General features: G+C 41.7%; 2 protein-coding genes across 2 annotated transcripts; both read left to right on the plus strand.

Moving 5' to 3' along the window:
• The first annotated feature begins 10,731 nt into the window (after nucleotides 1-10,731).
• Nucleotides 10,732-12,689, plus strand: MAGOH (mago homolog, exon junction complex subunit). The gene is made up of 5 exons (XM_057413530.1): nucleotides 10,732-10,888; nucleotides 11,023-11,081; nucleotides 11,389-11,499; nucleotides 11,878-11,960; nucleotides 12,542-12,689. Exons 1-5 carry the CDS (start codon nucleotides 10,801-10,803, stop codon nucleotides 12,639-12,641), a joined length of 441 nt encoding a protein of 146 aa, XP_057269513.1. The 5' UTR covers nucleotides 10,732-10,800; the 3' UTR covers nucleotides 12,642-12,689.
• Nucleotides 12,690-13,934: 1,245 nt separating this feature from the next.
• CZIB (CXXC motif containing zinc binding protein) lies at nucleotides 13,935-21,238 on the plus strand. Its single transcript, XM_057413528.1, has 8 exons — nucleotides 13,935-14,049; nucleotides 14,136-14,219; nucleotides 14,827-14,883; nucleotides 15,793-15,874; nucleotides 16,384-16,415; nucleotides 16,850-16,927; nucleotides 20,098-20,163; nucleotides 20,997-21,238. Exons 1-8 carry the CDS (start codon nucleotides 14,044-14,046, stop codon nucleotides 21,072-21,074), a joined length of 483 nt encoding a protein of 160 aa, XP_057269511.1. The 5' UTR covers nucleotides 13,935-14,043; the 3' UTR covers nucleotides 21,075-21,238.
• Nucleotides 21,239-21,753: the final 515 nt, after the last annotated feature.

The following is a 21,753-nucleotide window of genomic DNA, read 5'->3' on the forward strand; positions in this document are numbered from 1 at the left end:
GATGAGCTGGCTGTAAAGAAAACACTATCTGCTCAGTGGAAGAGTCACGTTATGAATTTCCCATCAGACCTCAGTATGTTTAATCATTTTCATTTGGTTTGCCTTCTTACTCCATGCAAAAACCATTGCCTGAGTCAAACACCAATTGCTTTGTATTTAGCCGCCTTTACTTCACACTCATTCTTTTTACAATTCACATCATAAAATCTGCACCCTAAGCCATAAGTCTTCACCTCGCTAACCTTACAGCTCTTGAGGCCAAAAATGCAGATGGTTCTTTATTATATGCAAAGCCATTACCCCTCTGTAGTCTTTAAAGCCATGTAAAAATATGAACTAATGAGTTGCAATGTCAACCTCAGCACTTCAGGCTTCTGACTAATGTAGAAAGTAATGTTCAACAAATGATTTGTTGAGCTCTATTAAGGCCAATGTGCTGCTAGTACTTACTGTTACCTCATGATTTAATCCTTTCACTCCAATGCCCACACCATGCTCTCCAGCCACCAGTCTGTACTTCAGTTTTGCAGTATCAGCTCCATATGCTGGTCTGGCAGATAGAGAGAGGATGCTTACAAAGTGTCTAGAAGCATCACACTACATGAATAAGGATGTTATTGTGAGAATTAAAGTAGAGAAGAAATAAGCATTCAAGTCACTAGCTCTGCGAACAAGAAGTTGTTCAGGCTGAGACCTTGAAACACCTAGATAGGTGTTACTTTTTTCATGCAGAGGATACACAAGGATGTCTTCCATTTTTTTCTGGCATAAGACATAGAAAATTTGTATGCCAGAGCTAAAAAAAGAGGTAACAGCATATGATTACACCTGCAGCATTCTTGAGAGCATACAGAAGGGTAACACCTACCCTGGATACAGAATTACTTTTCAAGGACTACATTAACTCTCAGTAAAATGTGTTTGCTGTATATTAAGACTGCTAAAAAAAACCCTTTGTCAGAGGTAGCTGCAGAGAAGACATTTGGAAGATTCATAGCTTTATCTGAAATGGAAGTGGCCACGATAAAGTTAAAATACATATAAATGTATTTTACCACTTTAAGGAATTTTCATGATGGTTAAAAACTGTGAAATGCCCCAGAGTATTAAAATGAAACATTTCTATCAAAAATTCAAAAGCTATACTGTTATAGCCTGGTGAAATACAGGCTTTTAAAGATAGATAGTTCAAATAAATTGTTCTCTCTTTCATGAAGCTCTTTAGTGATCTTACAATGGAACTACTGTCCAATTTTTTACAACAGACAGTCTTGATCAAAGGTTAGCGGGCATGCTACATGAAGTGAGATGCAAGATATTCATTAGAGTTACAAGAAGAAGGCTGTGTAATATACCCACACTTTACTACTGCTCTGTATCAGTTTAATCTATGGCTACACACTAGAGAGCTCTCGGTTTGCTGGACGTGCTGCCTACGGCTGACGGCCCATTCCTGCAGGGGTTTTGATAGCTTTCTGTTCTAGCAGACTTTTCTGACTCCATAAGGGCTGCAAGTGAGCCAGCTGCACTAACACCTGGGGAATGTATATCCTTCCTCCTACCATCTTACAAGATAACTACCAAGATACAGAGGAATGTAACTTAAAGAACGGAAGTCTATTTAATCTGCATTGGACATTTTAATTGTTATTACTTTATCAAAGACTTAATTTTCCGTCGTGGTCCTCAAGGCAGATTACAGAGAAATATTCTTACCTCTCTGCAGACCTCTGAAGAAATTGGGTGGAAATGGGGGAGAAGGCAAAAGAGAAAAGATTAAAGTGAGAAAAGAGAGGAAGAGGACAGCAGAAACACTGTCAGCTTCAATTCCATGATGCAAATACATCTCCTCTAGACTGTTCAGTGTTTTAACCAACTTGCTTTGTACTTTGAACTACATTTAAAACTAAAGAGGACTTGAATTGTGGTCACTTTATATTAAGAACAGAAAAAGCCACCCTTCTGGTGAAAAAAAAACCAAAGATTTAATTGTTACTCAGTTTGTAAAATGCTCAAGACTGGCATCATGAATTTATTTGTGTCCATCATCTTTATAGATGCCATTATTACCCTTCTGCGTCAAAAGCAATAAAAGGGCCTCTGAAACAGTAACAAATCTGCTTGCAGATTTGCTCCATCAAAAAGCTTCTCAATAAGAGCTAAAGTGTTACCCTACAAAATATCATTATACTAGTAATGGTAAAACAGGTCTGTTTTGGTTTGTGTCTCTGTGATTCCAGTTAGTATTTTCTGAGTATAGAGGGAGAATGTGAAGGTCTGAGGAGACAGAACACTTTCGGTTGGGGTTTCTGAATTTTTGGGTTTGGTTTTGTTTAACTGCTACCAGTCTTACCAAGCTCCAAACTGGTTCCTTCCTCCCAGGTGCTTTCACACCGCAGAGGCCTGGTTCGATCTGTACTAGAAATCAGGAGCAGAGTATTAAGAAATCAAAAATACAAGGAAATAGATCGAGTTGTTAGAAAGGTTTTCAGTTCTTAGAGCAGCTTCATGTTGAGAAGTTAGAGGTCAATGAAACAATAAGAATGCCAGTACTCGGTCACTGTCTTCTACTGACACTTCATTTTGAGACACCTAATGTAATTAACTTCACTAAAGAAAGATACTAGAGTGTCCAAGCTCTTGCACAGTGAACAAAACACACCCACACAAATCCATGTGAATCTAAATGGCTTATAAGGCTGGCACAGCAAAGACATCCAAGTTTCAAAAACCCAAATAAATCAAAGATACAATCATATGCAAGCACTTCTGCTACAATGGACTGCAGGACAAAGTACCTAGTTGGAGCTGGATTGACTTGGGACAGGTGAAGTTAGGTGGAAAAAAAGAAGAGAAAAAATGCAGGAAAAAAATTCACTTCAGCTTCAGCAGCAGTAATGCAGTTTTAATGGACCATGGAATATCAGGTACCCACTAAGATGATGACCTTTTCTCCAGGACTGAAATAACAAAGCCATAGAACACAAATGGTGATAAACCAACTTCAAATTTACAAAATCAATTTACGTGAGAATAAAAGAACAAAAGACATGACCTTTTCTTTACTATTAAATAAACCAAATCCATTCTACTGAAGTCTTCCTTTTGAACAGAAGTTATTTCCTGACCTTTCTTATTCCATTGCAGGATGCAAAGTGACTGGGCAAGCATTTAAGCTCTTCTGTTCTTCCTAAATCAGAGGCATGTGCCACCATAGGAAGGAAAATGTGCACACTTTCCTAACCTCAACATAGGCTGGTACTAGAATGCAACTGGGTATTTGGGTTAGGGGCCCAGAAGCCAAAAGCAATGAAGACTGGGATATGACTGGCCATCCAAACGAGCCCTGTATCCCCTCAGGCTCCTACAGCAAACAAGTATCAGTTCATGGTGTGTGCAATGAAGATCATTAAAAGTGAGTTATGGTGATGGGATATTGTATCTATTATGTCAACACTGAGATATTGTACCTAATACTGTGATTCTCCCCCTCTACTCTCCTCTCCTGAGACCTCACCAGCAGCACTGCATTTGGCTCCTGGGGCCTCCAACACAAGACAGACATGGACCTGCTCGAGCATGTCCAGAGGAGGCCATGAAGATGCTGCGAGGGCTGGAGCAGCTCTGCTCTGGAACCAGGCTGAGAGAGCTGGGCTGGTTCAGCCTGAAGAAGAGAAGGCTCCTGAAGGGGAGACCTTAGAGCAGCTCCAGTGCCTAAAGGGGCTGCAGGAAACCTGGAGAAGGGATTTTAAACAGGGCCTGTAGTGACAGGACAAGGGGGAATGGCTTTAAACTGAGAGAGGGGAAACTGAGATTAGATATAAGGAAGAAGCTCTTCCCTGTGAGGGTGCTGAGGCACTGGCACAGGGTGCCCAGAGAAGCTGTGGCTGCCCCATCCCTGGCAGTGTTCAAGGCCAGGTTGGATGGGGCTTGGAGCAGCCTGCTCTAGTGGAAGGTGTCCCTTCCTCTGGCAGGGGTTGGAACTGAATGAGCTTTAAGGTCCCTTCCTACCCAAACCACTCTGGGATTCTGTGAAATCACCCTTTCTGTGGTTTTATCACGAGATGAGGTTTTGATCCTATACTGGATTCTCTACACAAACTGTTTTTAATAAACAGCATGGAATCAAAATGTAATGTAAATTAACAACAATTACATAATTAATGTAATGACAGTCCAAACATCATTTTACCTGTGATTTTTCTCTTGTGGAGGCAGTGCCCAAATAAGGCTCAACAGATGGATGTTGCTGACTGGGATAACTGCAAAATAGGTTTATTCACTGAAAATAGAAATGTGTTATTATTTTCAATCCTTTTAATCCCAAGAGCCATCTGTGGGCAAGATACTTTATTTGATGTAGAAAAAAACATATGCATATGCACTTGCATATGTGGAAATATATAAATATACATTAACTCACTAAGCTGCCATCCACCACTGTTAAACCACTGCCAATAAGGTACTGCTTATGCACCATCCCCCTGGCTTCACTGGATAGACTTACAGTAATCCTGACTGACTGGAATCAAGAATAATTTTCTGAGAGAAAGAAAACACTTTATTATGAGATCTACACCCAGAGAAGTAACTCCCTCGCTTCTGGAAGGGGATTAGTTTGTTACAGTCAGTGTCATCATTTTCATCTCGGATTGGGTTTCCATCCTCCCATTTTCTTTTTCATCACTGAAAAATTGCCAATGACATGAAAGAGAAGCAATCTGATGGCTCCTAGGGGCAGGAGAACAGTTATGCACAACAAAATGGACTCTTCAAATAGATGACCAAGAACTCTTTGAGCTTAGCGAAAGCAGACAGAGGAACAGCAGGACTGAGAATTGTATCTCCTAGCTATGAAATAATAGTGCTCAAAACCCAGAATCTGAAATTACTGATCTGAAAACCCAGAATCTGAAATGACTGCATGTCCCCACGCAGTATGGAAGGGACAGCCTTTTGCCAAAAAAACATAGAGAATAAACACTGGTATACTTACAGCTGAAGAATAACGAGCTTTAGAGAGTGATAATGCACAAGAGGGCCTGTGATACTGATAGTTTCAGGGCCTATATATTGCTTCTAAGAGCTATAAGACCCCTGAACAAAAGTCACAGGGTACTGTGAAAGGGTACAACTACTGATAAAGCAGTTATATTCTGGGTAAAAAAAAAGAGGAAAAAGGTTGCCATGGCAACCGTGAAGGAATTCAGCACATCACCTGCACACAGAGCCCTTGCAGGGCTCTCTTCAAAGTTGAAGGTTTGCCTACTTCTTGCTAGAGATTCCTAAGGATTATACAAAGGTTTTACAAACAAGGTACTTTAACTACATAAAGGGAAAGCAACGTATTTTTTTGACATAAGTTTTTAAATGTCTGTAGAGACTGGAAAATGCAGGGGGACAAATAAGGCCTGGAAGACTTCTGTGAGAAGGCAGCACATGCCAGAGGTCTCTACCTCTTTGCTAATGAAGCCATATGTTTGGATTTCCTGACCTACTAAACTGGTTTCCTTCTCTACAGAATAAGGGGAAAGCAAAGAACTGAATATTGGAATCAAACACATTGGAAAAACAAGAGGTGTTTAAAAGGAGATGACAAACGTGAAAAAATACATGAAAAAACAAAAGTATGCAGAAACACAGGTTAAAATGTTAGAAAGAAAATTCAATTCAGGTTCTTGTCAAAGCCTAACAGAGAACATGAGGTCCACTCAGAGAGCGCAAGCACGTCTCTAAAGGTAAAATTCAAGTTTCTGTTATGTATGCACTGCTCCGGGTCTCTCATCTCTGTAGAGCCTGTGAAATTCTGGTGTGTCAAAAGGGTCTGTCTCATGATCAAAACTTGCCTTCGGTAAACCATTTCAACTGAAAGAAAAATAGCACAATGTTTATTGAAGCCAAAACCAGGCCACATGGAAGCAAGCAAGAGCAGCCCAGGTCTGAAGTATCATCTTGAGCAGCTCAACACAACTAAGATGTCCTTTCAAGTGACATGGACCAGAACCTGGACATTCCAGTTAAAGAGGTAAAACACTGACCACTCCTTTGATTATTTCCACAAACATACGGAACTACTGTGGACATAACCCACCCCTATGGAAAGGTCATTGGCTAAAGGTTAGATAAATACCTTTGCCCCCTACCACTTGAGCTCCCTTCAACCAGTTTGGCTTATGTGTTTAATCAAAATCAGCTTCCACAGAAATACATTCATAGATCACAGCACTTGGTGAACTTCTGAATGAAGAGCTTGAAACACACAGCGATATAAGATACCCCCTTCTTATTTAATAGCACCACTTTGGGGGAACTAATTAGAGGACAACTCACAAAGGCTAGTTTCAGTCAAGATGTGCCAGATTCTTTCTGCATCTCAGGAAAAAACACTGAAGACAAGCTTCCCCATGTCAGCCCTTAGAAACCTCTGTTATTTGAAGTGAGAATTAACATACATCTATTTTTAAATAAGAGAAAATTGAAGCCACAGCTCTACCATGGGGAAAAAAAAAAAAAAAAAAGGTAAGTAATACTTGTTTTCTTAAATTATTTGTGGAAATAAACCACAACAAGGTGGATTCACCTGTATCACCCCCATGTTACTCTGTAAGCAGTTCTAAGACACCAGGCTACACATCAACTTCTAGCATTGCCAAACCAACCAGGTTAGAGCCAAACAGACTCGTATGTGGGCTGACTTTTCAAATGAGAAAGTAAATTACATTATAAACTTGCATTTGCCACCAAAAAAAAATAGAAAAAAGCAGCAAATTAAAACCAATCCAAGTCAAAAGCTTCATTAAAATCCACAAAAAGATTCACATGAGAGAGCTGATCTTGTTTGAGTGCAGGAGACGAACATGGCAACTATGACAGTCCCTTCCAGTCCTGTTTGCTATTAATTTCCATTAATCTTTCTCCATTTCAGACTCTCACCCACACATCTGAGCCTATGCTGGGCTTAAGACTCTTCTCTTCTAATACAGATGTCAGTCCACCACATTTTTATTTACTTAGTCATCTTCAGCCAGTATTGTCTTGTAAGCAAGGATGTGCCTTGGCAAAGAATGTCTTTCAGTCAAGAGCTGGCAACAGCAGGGAAAACCTCACCTCAGAGAGTAATAAAGTTATTTTACCTGGCACCAAAACAGCAGATGTTACTTCCTCCAGAGCTGTATTTTTTAACCAAGTAGCTAAAACTTATCCATATCACAAAATCAAGGTACAAACCGGAATGTCTTTTCTAAATAGCATATGGTCTGAACATAGAAACCCACTGTCAATTTGTCTCTAACAGCCACACCAGACTGCTGACTCAGCTATATGTGCCTACTAATTACTTTTCACACAATGCAGAGACATAGGAATTAACAGTCTGCAAAACTAGAATTGCTCTTCCCAGCAATTAAAGAAGTCACACAGGTGCAACAGTGATCTACATGCAAAGTCAAGATCCGCAGCATGGAACGCATTAAATGCTATCAAATACATTTTAAAGAAACATTTTATGAATTTATTAACTTCCAAATAGTATATTGTCTTAATTTAGTCTGCAAAAGTAGTTTATTTGATAAGGGAATCAGTAAGAATTAAAGCCTCTGTAGATACAAGGAAAAGCAATTGCATAAAGTTCTGCATATTTAGAACACAGTTACAGGCATGGAAAGTATCAGAAAAGAACCTGACTTACTTGGGATCTATGAAAACAGTTCTGTCACCCAGTTCTCCAAGGTGTTCAATGTTTCTTGTGAAGAAACCAGCAGAAATGCAACTATTGCAACACCAGAAGCAGCTTTTCAGAAAAATACAAACAAGTCCTAAATCTTGCAACCTTAGAACTAAGTTAAATTAGGGATCCAAAGTAGGTTGATTTATTAAGAGCTTTCTGCCAGCTTTTACTAACAAACAACAAATAGGGATATTCAGAGCATGGTTATCTGATTTCTACCATTTTCCCAAGTCCCAGAGATACCTGCTCCCCACAGGTCATAAGACAAAATAATGTGAATTTTGCTCTTCTTAGAACAAGAAGAAGTAAAAAACCTTATAAAGCAGTATCAGTATCCGGTTTTGATATGCACATTGTTACGTTATAGTCCTATCATATCTAAAATAACAATGCTAAAAATGTGTATTTATACAGCTATTTCCTTCAGAGACAGAGCAATTACTGTTTGTATATGCTTGTAAGCAGAAGGAAGATAACTACAGCCCACACTTTTCTGTCTTTCACACAGCCTCAAGCCAGTGCACTCAAGCATGGCATGCCGTTTGAATATACATGCGTCAAGATAACCCAAACAGCACTGTGGAAGCAATACACTACCCATTGTAATGCTATCAAACATGACATTTCTTTTAAGAAGACAAAAAAACCTAATGCACACAAAGTAAAAAAAACATTTTTATCTCACCCATAATATGCATTCTCTGTAAAACATGTTAGAATTACTATATAGAACTCGGAAACGGTTGACACCTCCTAGATGTAGGCTTTCAGAGTAACTCATACTCCACTTTGCTCTTCCTTCCAAAACAGTAATTGAAACAACGATGCATTAAGCACTGATATTCCTGAAAGGGCTTCTAAAACAATTTAGATAATTACAATAGAGTCATTCTCTCACAAAAAAAAAAAACAAAACTCTGAACTTGAAGTCAAAGCAGACAGTACTTAAGAGGAACATGCAAAGCTTATATTCGGTATTACCTTCAGATTGAACAACCAAGTTCATATAATAAACAGGGTAACAGTTCCACTAAAAATCCTTCATTCTGGTATAAACATTATGGTTTTTAGGCTCATGTTTTAATTTCTTTGCACTACCTGTAAATGTTAAGAAAGCAATTGGTTAGTGGTTTCTGTACAGTAGGACCCTCCTACTGAAAAGTCAACGTACAGGTATTTTATAGAATAGAAATTCATAAAGAATGTGGAATGCAACTGTGTAGATTCAAGCATCACAAATGCAGTGAGTACTGCCGTTATTATTAGTCTTACATGCTCTACTCCATCATTTAGCTGAGTTGGACATATTTAGTTTTCAATCTTTATTCATAAATAGATTTCTCCAGACTACTAAGCATTGTCCCTCAATATCCTCCAATTCCCTTGCGAACAGAATGTAAGAAAAGCTGTCTTACATAGGCAGCAGAGAAGGAGCTTGACCTACTACCACATGGTAAATGGCACCAGCAGTCCATCTGTTCAAGGGTGAGCTTTAAATATTTCACCTCCCTCTACCTGTCTTTTTATTTTCTTCTCTCACTCTTGGTGAGTCTGTAATAAATTGTTCTCCGTGTGTGCCCAGTGAATAGTGTCTTTAGGTCCAAGCAAAAAGTAATTTCAAGATAAACAAGACAAAAATGAATTTTTTCCTCCATTATTTTAACTCAATGAAGTCCTAAAATATATCCAAAGTAGCTATTTAACCCTGATTTATAAGCGCCTACATTTAAACATTCCTGTTTTTCCAGAAAATTACTGTTTTGCCTCTCACTGCAATGATTTATATTAAAAGAAATGAATCACCAAGCTCAACACGTTTTGACTGTACTAGTGAAAGCTCAGAGCTCCTACATAGCCAGAAGAGGAAAGTAGATCACAAAACATACAGTGCTGCTGAAAAACAAACTGCAACCAAATCTGACCTATCAATAGGGGATTTAGTCAGTTTATGTATGCATTATGTCCTGACATGGACACCTAGGGCTTCCCTCCATGCAGAATTACCTGAGATAAGAAGGCTTATTTCATTATTTACACAATGCCATACAAAAGACATTATTATTGCCATGGACAGATTAGAACTGGAAGCAGTTCAGCTATTTCCACTGTAACAGTAAATATTGCCAGATTTAACCTTGCTGTAACTCTAAAGCACACAGTGAGCTTCATCAGCGCTGCACTAACGGCCTACACCTGGGATGCGACACAGCACCACCTGAATGAAATCAAATTCATCAGCGTAAAACCCATTTTCAACACTACCACAGCACTAAGTGTCCTCCCCCGTTCTCTCAATAAAGTGTCCCTTCTAGCAATCAGCATAAGAGATACCCTATTCCAAGTGTTTCAGTAGGGAGCAATTACAACAGGGCATGTCTCCAGCTATTTCCTTTCTCTCAGCAGCTCCCCAAAGAGCAAAAAAAAGCAGATATTACCGACAGCTCATTTTCTCTCACCCTTCCAGCCCCTGCTGATGAAGGTAACTCAACAAACCAGTACCAGTGAGAAGCAAGCTCAGGAGTGCACTGGCTGCATGGGCACAAAACCAAGCCAAGGAACAGCTCGGACCGAACGGTGTGGTCCTGACAGACACACCAACACTTGAGGGGACTTCGGCCTGTTCCATTTCAGCGATGGTACCCAAGCCATCGCCACCACACGGGAAAGGTGATAACCAAGCACCAGGCTCGCTTTTTCCTGTCAAACACCGCAAATACTAACGACAAGAAAACAGCTTTGCAGCAAGCACCCCATGGAGCCACCTGCCCAAGGCTTTGCCCTGGGGAAGGTGGGCAGCGTAGGGGTGTGTGTGTGAGAGATGGCGCCCCTCACCTGCACCGCTTCGTGTCGCTGGGGACCCGGCCATGCCCGGGCCGTCCCGGTGGAGGCCCAGTCCTTCTCCCACCGCCCGCCGACAGGGGAAGGGACCCGGGCACGGCTGTTGCTACCGGCGACCGCCAGGGGGCGAACACAACCTCGCTGCGGTCGGCGCTGTAGACACGTTCCACCGCCCCGCCCGCCGTGACGCGGTTACCGCGCGCCGGCGCGGTGCATGCCGGTGCGGTGGCGGGACCATGGCGAGCGATTTCTACCTGCGGTACTACGTGGGGCACAAGGGCAAGTTCGGCCATGAGTTCCTTGAGTTTGAGTTCCGGCCCGACGGTGAGCGGCGGGAGGCACCGGGAGGGAGCGGGGCGGGGCGGAGGGGCAGGTCTTCCCGCTGCCGGGAGGACGCTGGGCCGGGCCCGGCCGGTGCCCGCCTGGCGCTGCATTAATGTCCGCACTGTGTTCGGCAGGGAAGCTGCGCTACGCCAACAACAGCAACTACAAGAACGATGTCATGATCCGAAAGGAGGTGAGGAGAGGCGGCCGCCGCTGGGGAAGAGACGTGGGGTGCGGGAGAGGGGGTGCGCGCCTCGGCCGGGCCTAGAGCGGGTGTTTTGTGGGCAGTCGGTAACGCGAGGCACTTGTGTGGTGCTGTCAGCATCACAGAATGGTTTGGGTTGAAGGGACCTTAAAGCTCATACAGTTCCAACCACCCTCCACTAGAGCAGGTTGCTCCAAGCCACATCCAGCCTGGCCTTGAACGCTGCCAGGTTTGCGTGAGTGGAGCAGCCAGGACAGCGCCTGGGTTGGTTTTCCATGTTGGGATGTTGTTTCAGGCTTACGTGCATAAGAGCGTGATGGAGGAGCTGAAGAGAATAATTGACGACAGCGAGATCACAAAAGAAGATGATGCTCTGTGGCCTCCTCCTGACAGAGTTGGTCGACAGGTCAGTGTGTGGTGGTGTAGTAATTGCTGCTTTAATTTATATATGTTGGCTCATTAGAAGTATAGTGGAATTTCATCCTGAAGTCAGTATTATTTCTAGCCAAGAGGGAAATAAAAGCTATTTTAAAACCCAAGCCATTCCTAAACAGCAGTTTTGATAGGGTTTATTTAATTTATACTATTTATTTTAATTTATTCTCTTTAACCTTATTTATTTATTAGAGTCACAGATCTGGTGCATTCCAGACCTTTGTAATAAAAATGGAAAAGCCATCATCTCAGTACTTACGTATTTCTGTAACTAATACCATAAAGCAGTAGTTCCTATAATCTTTATATATAATCATTCCTATAATCTGTATATTCTTATAATTTTTAGGAGCTTGAAATAGTGATCGGCGATGAGCACATCTCCTTTACTACATCAAAAATCGGTTCGCTCATCGATGTAAATCAATCCAAGTATGTACCCTGCTTTTTTATGTTGCTGTTCTTGTACTGTAACAGTTCATAACAGAACTTGCTGATTTACTAGGTACTTGTATTTTGTATTGGTCAAAGTACAAATCAGTTCCTGGGATCACAAGTGCTCTGTGTCCCAGCGTAATGTACCAGATGCTTTTCGGTGGTGGCACTCCAGGCTGTATTTTCACTCACAGAGCAGCTAACCTCACTGGAGGAACCCCTGTTAGATGCATTCAGAGTGTGAACTGTTGTTGGCCTGTCCATACCAAGGTGTCTGGGAGACCCAAGACGTCTGTATTTCACCTAAGCTGAAAAGATTGGTTATCATGGTTTTTAAATCCAGAGTGATGTTGCTGCTTACTTTTGTGATTAAAAAATGATCATTTTGTTAAGACTTGCAAACTTGGAGTACACAATATTTATCAATCAATGTAGAATGCAACAAATCGTTACTATCTGAAATGACCTCTGAAAAATTTCCCTGTAAGTTTTGGGTTTTGTTTTTTAATAGATCAGTTCTATAAACTGCTCTCTTGAAACATCAATCTAACTTTTATTTTCTTCATTGTGCACTGCAGGGATCCAGAAGGCTTGCGAGTGTTCTACTACCTGGTCCAGGACCTGAAGTGTCTAGTCTTCAGTCTTATTGGACTGCACTTCAAGATTAAGCCAATTTAAATCAATCAAGCTGAAGTTTGTATCGCAGTGTCTGTACGGGGGGTGGGAGGGAGGGATGCTCATATTTTTGGCTGAAGTTTTTATGTTAGATTTTTTTCTTTTTTTTTTTTTTTTTACGAACTGTCAGTGTTTTAATAAAATGGTGAGGTCTGTATTTTTAATTTATAAGTTCTGGTGAGAAACTGAGTTCATAACATTTCTTTTGTCGTGGTGCATTCAGGATATGTTGATTCACTCATCAGACAAAGCTGTATTTTGCTTCTTTATCTATGCACCAGTAGAAAAATGGAATTAAGCCTGGCTCTGTGAAATGAAACTTCTGCCAGCTGTCAAGATAAACTTTTGTTACTATCCCAAGGAGGATATTCTGTTAGCCAGCTCAAACATGGAAAACAGCTGAAGCCCTGACTCTGCATAACTGGTTATAGCAAAGACGTGTCAATTTTATAACAACCTGCCGCTATGATTAGGTTGCCTAGAGAAGTTAGGTTGCCCAAAGAAGCTGTGGCTGCCCCATCCCTGGCAGTGTTCATGGTCTGGCTGGATGGGGCTTGGACCAACCTGGTCTAGTGGAAGGTGTCCCTGGAACCAGATGGGCTTTACATTTTCTTCCACCCAACCCGTTCTATGATTACCCATCTACCTTCAGAGAAATAGGCAACAGGCCACCCAGGCATCATCCAGGATCTTCACTTGTAAGTTGCAATTATGAAAATGGACATTAAAAGCAATGAAGAATTTATTCAATGAAGTTCTAGACTAACGGATCATAGAATAGTTTGGGTTAGAAGGGACCTTCAGAGCACATTTAGTCCAACCCTTCTGCAATGAACAGGGACATCTTCACAGAAACATGGAATAGTCGGGGCTGGCTTGCTTAGAAACACATCCATTCAGACCCATTGTGCTGAATTAAGAGGCTTGGAGGACCCAGCTTTAAAGCGGCAATGTTTGTAAAGCCCTGTAGGAGATCCCGGGGTGCTCCCCGCAGCAGCTCTGTCAAACCGCACCCCTGCTTCCCCCAGCAGCAGACACGGCTCCCTCCCCACATGCCAGCCCCACTTCCCCACAGACACCGCCCCGCCTTCACCCCCCAAGCCAGCCGTGCGGCCCGCACCAGGCCGCGCCGGAGGACGCCATCTTGACTGAGGGCAGCTTCGGCTTCCCGTCGGCTTCAGCCGGCAGAGAGCACCGTGAGCCGGCCGCCAGCTTGGCTGAGGGCACAAGCGCAACGGGGTGGAGGTGGGGGGGGAAACCCCAAACCAACTCCAAACACGCAGGAGCAGCTCTGAAACCCGCAGGTGCTCCCGCGAGAGCGGGACGGGGTTGAGGGGGCGCCGTCAGGGCAGGACCGGACAGTGCGGCGGCCCCGTGAGCCCGGTGCCGGGCTCGCTGCGAGGCCATGGGGGTAGGTAGGAGCCGCGGCCGGGCCGGGCCGAGCCAAGCCAAGCGGAGCGGGGCTGACCGGGTCTCTCCCTGCCTCTTGCCTTGCAGAGGATCGGGCTGCAGCTGCGCGCCACGCTGGAGAACATCACCCGGCTGCGGGCAGAGGGGGAGGACTTCCGATGGTACCTCAAGGTGCGGGGGGCGGCGGTGCCCGGCCTTCGGGAGCGGGGAGGCACCATCCGCTGTGTGAGGAGTGTTGGGAGTGTCCAGCGGGGCCATGGGGTGGAGGCCTGTGGTGGGGGATCACAGCACCCAGCTTAAAGAGTGATGTGGTTGTTGCCTCACAGCGCAAGCAGGCTGCTGCAGGAGCAACGAATGTGATGGACTAAGTGTATAGATAGCATAGTGTGACCAAGTTGCTCATTTAGTACATGCGTGACGTTATCCATTACTCTCGAGTACTGAAAAGTCTGAAGTTCAGATGTTGCTCAGTGCCGTCATTGGTAATCCATTGGCAGGTAACCCACGTGAATGGCAAGACGTGCTACTCCCGGCTTTCATTTCGTGGCCATCCTTTGTAACGTGTTTTCCACCAAGGGGTAGTTCCTCTGCAATGGGCATACCTGTCAGGTTGAGTCAGCTCATGGGCCTGTCGAGATAGACAGACACTGATCGCTGCCTCTGGCTCCTCTCAGCTGGGAAAAAGCAGGGATTGTGAATCTGGAGGGCTCACATCATCTGCTTCAGGCTTTTAATCCCTGATTAATGACAGCTTTAAATTGTCTGATTCATTTTTCAGCTGAAATGTGGGAACTGTGGTGAAGTTTCTGAGAAGTGGCAGTATCTGCGGTTGATGGTACGTTCCCCTGTTGTAACCTGCAGCAGAACAAAAATGAGAAACACAAGCTCCCTCTTGCATACAAGGATATCTGCATCAGGCATGTCATGACTTGCACGTTGGATGAAATACAGTGGTTTAAGCTGTCATGTTCCATATTAAAAAACAGTATTTGGGTGGTGAGGCACTGGAATGGGTTGCCCAGGGAGGTTGTGAATGCTCCATCCCTGGCGGTGTTCAAGGCCAAATTGGACGAAGCCTTGGGTGACATGGTTTAGTGGGAGGTGTCCCTGCCCATGGCAGGGGGGTTGGAACTGGATGATCTTAAGGTCCTTTCCAACTCTAACTATTCTATGATTCTATTCTATGACTGTTAATTGAAATATGCCATTGGGACGGCAGCTGTTGGTGACAAAAGCAGTTACTGCTTTGAAAAAGCCACCTTTCTGTAAAAATACCACAAGCTTTGGATTGGTACCAGAATAAGGTTGTGCCTGTAGCATATTTCTCTGATGTGGATAGAAACTTTTGGGGGAACTTGAGGTAATTCAAGTCAAGTTAAAGCATGCTAAATTAGCATCTGGAAATTGGAAAGGCATGATAAATTTTGTCAGTGGTAAAAGAAGGAATATTCTTGGGAATAATCATCCCTTTTGGTTGCATACTACTGAATGGTAAGAATGTATTTCAAGGAATTACCGGAACATGCCTTTATTGGACAAGACATTATTCACTATTTTAAGTCAAGAACAGAGCTATTCTTTGATCATCACAGCTTTCTGAGTTATAGACATCTAGTCTATAAAGCTTTCTCATTGCAATACTGTTAAAAAATTAAAGACCACTGCTGTAAAAGTTGCTTTACCTTTGCAGAGGATTCTGCCAGAGTGCGGTTAAAAATGATGTCTCTGTTGTCATGGTTTTTAGGACAGTGCTCCCCTGAAAGGAGGCAGAGGAAGTGCCACTATGGTGCAGAAATGCAAGCTGTGCTCCAGGGAGAACTCCATCGGTATGTGCTTAGGAATTTAAGAGGCATCATCCATTTTATGCTTTTTCTCCTAGGTTTATTTTTTAGTCCCCATATTTTGCTTGATGCTGTTAGTAAAGAGCACTCACCAGGGATTTTTTTCTGTGTACACTGGTGCTTGAGTTCATGACACGAACATACTTGTCATTGTGCACATGAAGGAGACAGCACGGCCTCCTGGTGCGTTCAGGTTTCTGCATGAACAAAACTCCTGTCCCTAATGGCATTTTATAAAAGCATGCTTTTTTTTTAATTTTTTTTTTTTTGCATTAAATCATTACAAATGGTGTAATGTCAGCTCCTCAGGAGAAGTGAGAAAAACTGAATTGCACCTTTTGAGGGCCAACTGCAGGAACTGCTTGGTTACCCTGTTTCTTCTACTGTGTCTACTGAAATTTGTCTGCGAGAAGCAGCTGGTGCTTGGTTTGTGCTGAATAAAGCTGAAGACATAATGCCACTCACTTTTACACTTCTGATTATTTTTTTTTTAGATATTTTAAGTCAGACAATCAAGCCTTACAATGTAAGTTTGTTTTCTCTTTTACATAACAAGATAAATAAGCATTAATAATATTTTGAGGTTTTCTTTGTCATCACATTCCTCTTTCAGGAACACAAAAAGGTGGTGTTTTCGCCTGACAGAAAATTGTCTTGTGTAGATTCCTGCACACAGGCTCAAGTGTAGAATAATTTGATATCTGTCATAAGCAAAACATAAAATTATATCACTCAAATGAGAGGTGATCATACGGTGTCCCTGTTAGTTTCCTTCCGAAGGCTTCCTTGTGGCAGACTAAGAAATTTTAGTTAATTGCCACTTACTAAATGAGCCCTAGGGGGTTGCTGTCACTTGGGACATCACAGTTGATAATACTGCCTTTAAAGCAGTTCATTTGTAGACTAATGCTTGCCACTCTCTATTAGACAAAAACTAACAGTATTCTGACTCAATTACAGGCTGAAGACAGTGAGAAATTCAAAACAATAGTGGAGTTTGAATGCCGAGGTCTGGAACCAGTTGATTTTCAACCACAGGTGAGTTCTTATTCCTACAGGTTCTAGAGTATTAAACACACTATTTGAAATTGTACTGCTCTTCCTGGAATGTTCTACATTCTCCCCAGTTTCCCATCCCCTCCACAGTTCTTTCGTTGTCATCATTTGTCTTCAGAACCCAACCCACAAGGAGCTAACACCAACAACTCTATTACTCTTTGTGCCAGTAAACTGTAAAATTAAACACACTTTGGAGGCGTGTTCAAATTGCCGTATGGGTGACTCAGTGCTGCTCAGATGAATTAATTTGCAAGGTCTTAATTACTCAGGTTATGGCAAAAGAGAGTCTTTCCCAAAGTGGAATTGCTAGAGTGCACAATTAGAATGCCATTCAGGACAGTGCCACTTTGCTTCTTGGTATGGTCACAGAGTAAATGAATTCAGGTTGTGAACAGTGTTCAGTATATGGCTTCTAGAAAATTCCAGATTTCCTTTGAGATCACCAAAGCCATAGGAAATCACTATTGGCATTTTTCCATTTGAAACTTGGTCAAAGACTGAGGATCTGTGGCAGTTAAGACTCTTGGAAAACACACCTCAAGCTTGGAGTTGAAGGACTTCTTCAGGGCCAAGCCAAGTCTTCAGTGATTCATTTGCTTATGCATAGTCATGCTGGATGCAAGTTAATGCCACACTATATTTAACCTATTATTCCAGTCGGATTAGGTGTATATAGACTGACAAATATAAACCTGTCTTACCCTTCCCTCAGATGTGACACTGTGCTAAGAAATAGACCAAAAAAGCTGATCCTACAGCAAATTCAGTATAAATAAATCACCACTGCAGTGTGCTGCAGGAAGTCTTTATCTGTCTGTATGTCTGCCTATTTGTCTATCTATCTGTACAAATGAAGTCCATCTTTTTGAGAAACAGAATGGTTATTAGTTTATTCCTGTGGAAAGCTTTGCAGGCAGACTTTGGAACTTGCACTTCCAAGAAAAATCTATGGGAAGATCACAAAATGTAGGAGATGCTTACAGCTTGCATCCTAGCTGTGAGTTTTATCTGCTGAACAAAGACTTCACAGATGTAACAAAGCTTTTAATATTCTCAAAGTTTGGCCTGTGCACTCTGTTGGAGAGTACACTTGAATCCGTGAGTGCATATTTCAGTGAATTTTCTGATGCCTAATGAGTAAATATATCAGACTTCTGCAGTTCCAAACAATTCTGTAAGCTGCTTTATATTTGACATGATCCAAGTCAGCCTGGCATCATCTCCACAGTCTGGATCTGGCTTTTGATCAGTACCAAACATAGCATATGGCCAAAAAATACAGCATTACTCTACTTTTTTTTTGGTTTTTTGATAGACATAATAGCACCATACCCTGAAGTCAATTTAGAGCAGTTCAGTGCTTGCCTGTCTTACTTACAGTTGTTTTCTCAAAAAAATCATTTGAGTCTGAAAAAGTATTCTTTGATTCTCTGCTATAAAACCTCTTTTCCTACCTAGCAGCAGCAGCAACAAATTCAAACTAGGTACTTGTGTGTTCTAGTAATGGGCAAGAGCAGTGTTCCCCCTCCAGTTACTTCTCATTCTTGTTCAGTGTGCTTAGGTAGATACATCTACTGCATATCTGATATATAATGTTTTACTTAAGGATAGTTCAGCTCCTTCTTGTCTTTGTCCCTCAAGTGAATGCTTTAATTAAAAATGGAGGTTTCTTTATAAAATTTCTCTTAAACCTTCTAAAGCTTCTTTGCTTCATGACACAACCAATAGTTTCATTGGTAGCAGAACTGTGACAATTCAATGCGTGGTAAAGTCAACAGGCATTTTTGCTTCTTTGGTGTGTGTGTTTATGCTTTAGCTGTTGGTTCTTTGCCAGACATGTCCCAGCTCCCATCTGCAGAGATTAAACAAGTCTCTGCTCTGACGCCAGAGCTGTAAAAAATGCAAGTCCCACTGAGTGTCTGGTACAGAAGCCTGTAATTCCAGTCACATGGCCTCTCATTCCTTGGAGGGCTGGTGCCTATCTCCAGGTAGCAAAGGAAGGGCTTCTTTTATTTTGCTATTGTTTGTTCTGTACTGCAGGTCTGCATTTTTGTCCCATGATCTTCCTCTCACCCCTAGCAGTTCCCTTGAGAAGGGCTTCTGACAATTACAGAAAGGGCATATACACACTGTGCCTTGCAGGTAGCTCTCCCGTTAGTCTTGCTGCACTCCATGGTTTATTTAACTCCCAAGTGCTTAACCTTCCATTCAAATCCCAAAATGTTTTAAAATCATGTGGCTTGCTTCACACATTCTTGCACAGTTAAATGTCTGACGGGCACTAATGGGGATTTCTTTATTAGAAATGCAAGTGTAGGTCCCTTGCAGAAAACCAGGAAGAAGCTGCCTTTACTTTTTAGCCACTGCTGAATAAAACTCTTCAGTTAGAAACAGCAATGTAAGAAACCTTCCTGGATGCTACAGAGGTGGCTGAGATTTGTAAATTTACTTTTAAAACTAATAAAACTTCATTTACAGCTTGGTAACTGAACCCTAAAATGAGAGAGCTGTTCCTATAGAAGGTAAACCAGAACACCTCATTCTCGCACTGTACCCCACTGATAGGCTATTTCCTTCTAATACTAGCCTTTCCTTCAACCCTTTAAAAACAGCAACAGTAACAACAGTGAAGAACTCTTCCCTTGGAAATGATTGTTTGGTGTATTTATCTGTTAATTCATGCAGCTGACTCTTGCTAGTCACTTTTGTACCTAAATCCAATACAAGCTGCTCCTTCTGTAGTGTGTGATTCTGACAGTATTTAAGGCAAAACTATTAACTCTCTTCCACAGTTTTTTCCTATTGTTTTCTTGCAGTGTAAGTTTCTTACGAAGCTGTTTTGTACATAATGTATATGGATTCTGAACACAAAGCTAAAAGTACGTGGCTTGGACGCTGCTATATAAACTTAGAAACTCAGATTTAACATTATTTGGAATACCTGAAAATACCTTTTTTAGCAGGAAAAATTGTTTCTCAATTCACAAGCAGGGTCACAACCTTAAACAGGAAAGAGCTTGACCATTTTTTATACCTAATTTAAAAGAAATACAAGAAAAGTTTGTGCTGAATTACTTTCTTTGAACAGTGCTCGTATGTATTATTTTCTTGGTACAACTTGTTCTTAACTTACTGTCAATTGTTTGCAGGCAGGGTTTGCTGCTGAAGGTGCAGAATCTGGCACACCTTTCAATGACATAAACTTGCTAGAAAAGGTATGTTGTCTTTGTTTCATTAGTAAATCTAATTATCCAACCTTCTTTCCCTAAGTCATTAGTCCAAAATACATAACCCTGCACATGCAAGAGACTAGTTTTGCTCTTTCATGTAGGCATAGAAAGGTCGTATCTGGGCAGAAAAACTAAACCAACTATGAACCAGCATTACTAAAGGTGTCATTTTAGAAGTACTCATTTGATAGCAGAGCAGATGACAGGTAGAAATGCAACTTCTAAGTCACTTGGGAGTTCCAGAGAGCAAATACCTGGAATTAGAAACACCTAAATGGCTGGGATTATTCAGTGTGGTGAACTGATTTTTGTAGGAAGATGCCTGCACTTCTTCCTGTGCACAGAGATATTAAAAAAGTAATATAAAGACACTGTCCTTCAAAGCTCAGGATAATGACTCCAGCATTGCAAATCTTCCTTGGCTGTGAGCAGGAATCTCAAGGTCAAATCTGTTCCTTGGTATCCTACTTGGCAGGGATCTGCTTGTCTGCTTACCCGCCTGACTGGGGTATTGTAAATGATAGATAATCCTTTCATCTGCCATGGTTGCTGTCATGTCCACTAAGGGCTGTGGACTACATATGAAAAAGAAAAAAGTCATTGTTAAAACCACTGAGACTGAAGCTCATTTAATTTCAGGTCAGTGCTTCAGGTTCTCTCAGCTTTCAGAACTTAGTTTAGTGACTGCACAATGCTTTTGACAAATCTAAGACCCAAATTTTGAGTAAGGTTTAGTTTCAGTTTGATTTTCACTCTGTTTTAGACACAACTGCATTCTGTCCTCTGTGACTAATACTGTGAAATCTTGTTTCTTACAGGATTGGAATGACTATGATGAAAAGACAAAGGAATCTGTTGGGATCTATGAAGTTACCCATAAATTTGTAAAATGCTGAAGCTCATACCCCACTAAGTCCTGACATGCTTATTGATGAAGGAGCTCTAACCATTTGAGATGCAATTTCCTTGCAGTTACTTTTCACATGGCTGTACTTCAGGAATGGAAACCTAAGTTGTACATCCTGTCCCCAGCATGCCCTAATAAAATATTTTCCACAGAGCACATTAAGATGGCCTCCGTGCAAACTGAAAATAGTATATATGCTTGACTGAACTATGCCATTTTGCTAATGGGGAATATATATGGTTTTGGGGAGTATATATATTGTTGTGGTGTACTGGAACTTAGCTACAGTATCAACAGTAACTACTTAGACAAATCAGTTTTTGAAGTACCCATATATGAGTCTCTAATATAAGCAAATAAGGCCTTTTAATCCCCAACTCCTATCATAAAGAAATATCTGAGTATTAATAAAGGGACTGTGTTGACTTTTGAAGGGAAAAGATACATCTTTAGTAGCTTTCTGCCAGTTCAAGAAAAGACACTGAGGTAAATTTACTGAGAACTGCTATTAGCATTTACACATAGCTGTTAGTCTTCTGAAAATCAAGCTATGTTATTAAGTAAACCTCACTCATTTCTAGTTGAAGACAGACTTTTGACTTCTTGGCAAACACTCTCACAATCTTGCCAGCTGCTCTCATGTTTAAACAACAAACACAACAACAACA

This window comes from Pezoporus wallicus, unplaced genomic scaffold (assembly GCF_028554395.1).
Source record: "Pezoporus wallicus isolate ANWC-B61680 ecotype Strahan unplaced genomic scaffold, APGP_CSIRO_Pwel_v1 contig_13740, whole genome shotgun sequence".
In the NCBI taxonomy this organism is placed as follows: Eukaryota; Metazoa; Chordata; class Aves; order Psittaciformes; family Psittacidae; genus Pezoporus; species Pezoporus wallicus.

Bases quoted from the DNA above. Each gene is read 5' to 3' on its own strand.
- MAGOH (XM_057413530.1), top strand. From the start codon at position 10,801: ATGGCGAGCGATTTCTACCTGCGGTACTACGTGGGGCACAAGGGCAAG. The intron at 11,082-11,388 runs GTGAGGAGAGGC...ATGTTGTTTCAG, and splicing joins ATGTCATGATCCGAAAGGAG to GCTTACGTGCATAAGAGCGT. The intron at 11,500-11,877 runs GTCAGTGTGTGG...TATAATTTTTAG, and splicing joins CTGACAGAGTTGGTCGACAG to GAGCTTGAAATAGTGATCGG.
- CZIB (XM_057413528.1), top strand. The intron at 14,220-14,826 runs GTGCGGGGGGCG...TTCATTTTTCAG, and splicing joins ACTTCCGATGGTACCTCAAG to CTGAAATGTGGGAACTGTGG. The intron at 14,884-15,792 runs GTACGTTCCCCT...CATGGTTTTTAG, and splicing joins GGCAGTATCTGCGGTTGATG to GACAGTGCTCCCCTGAAAGG.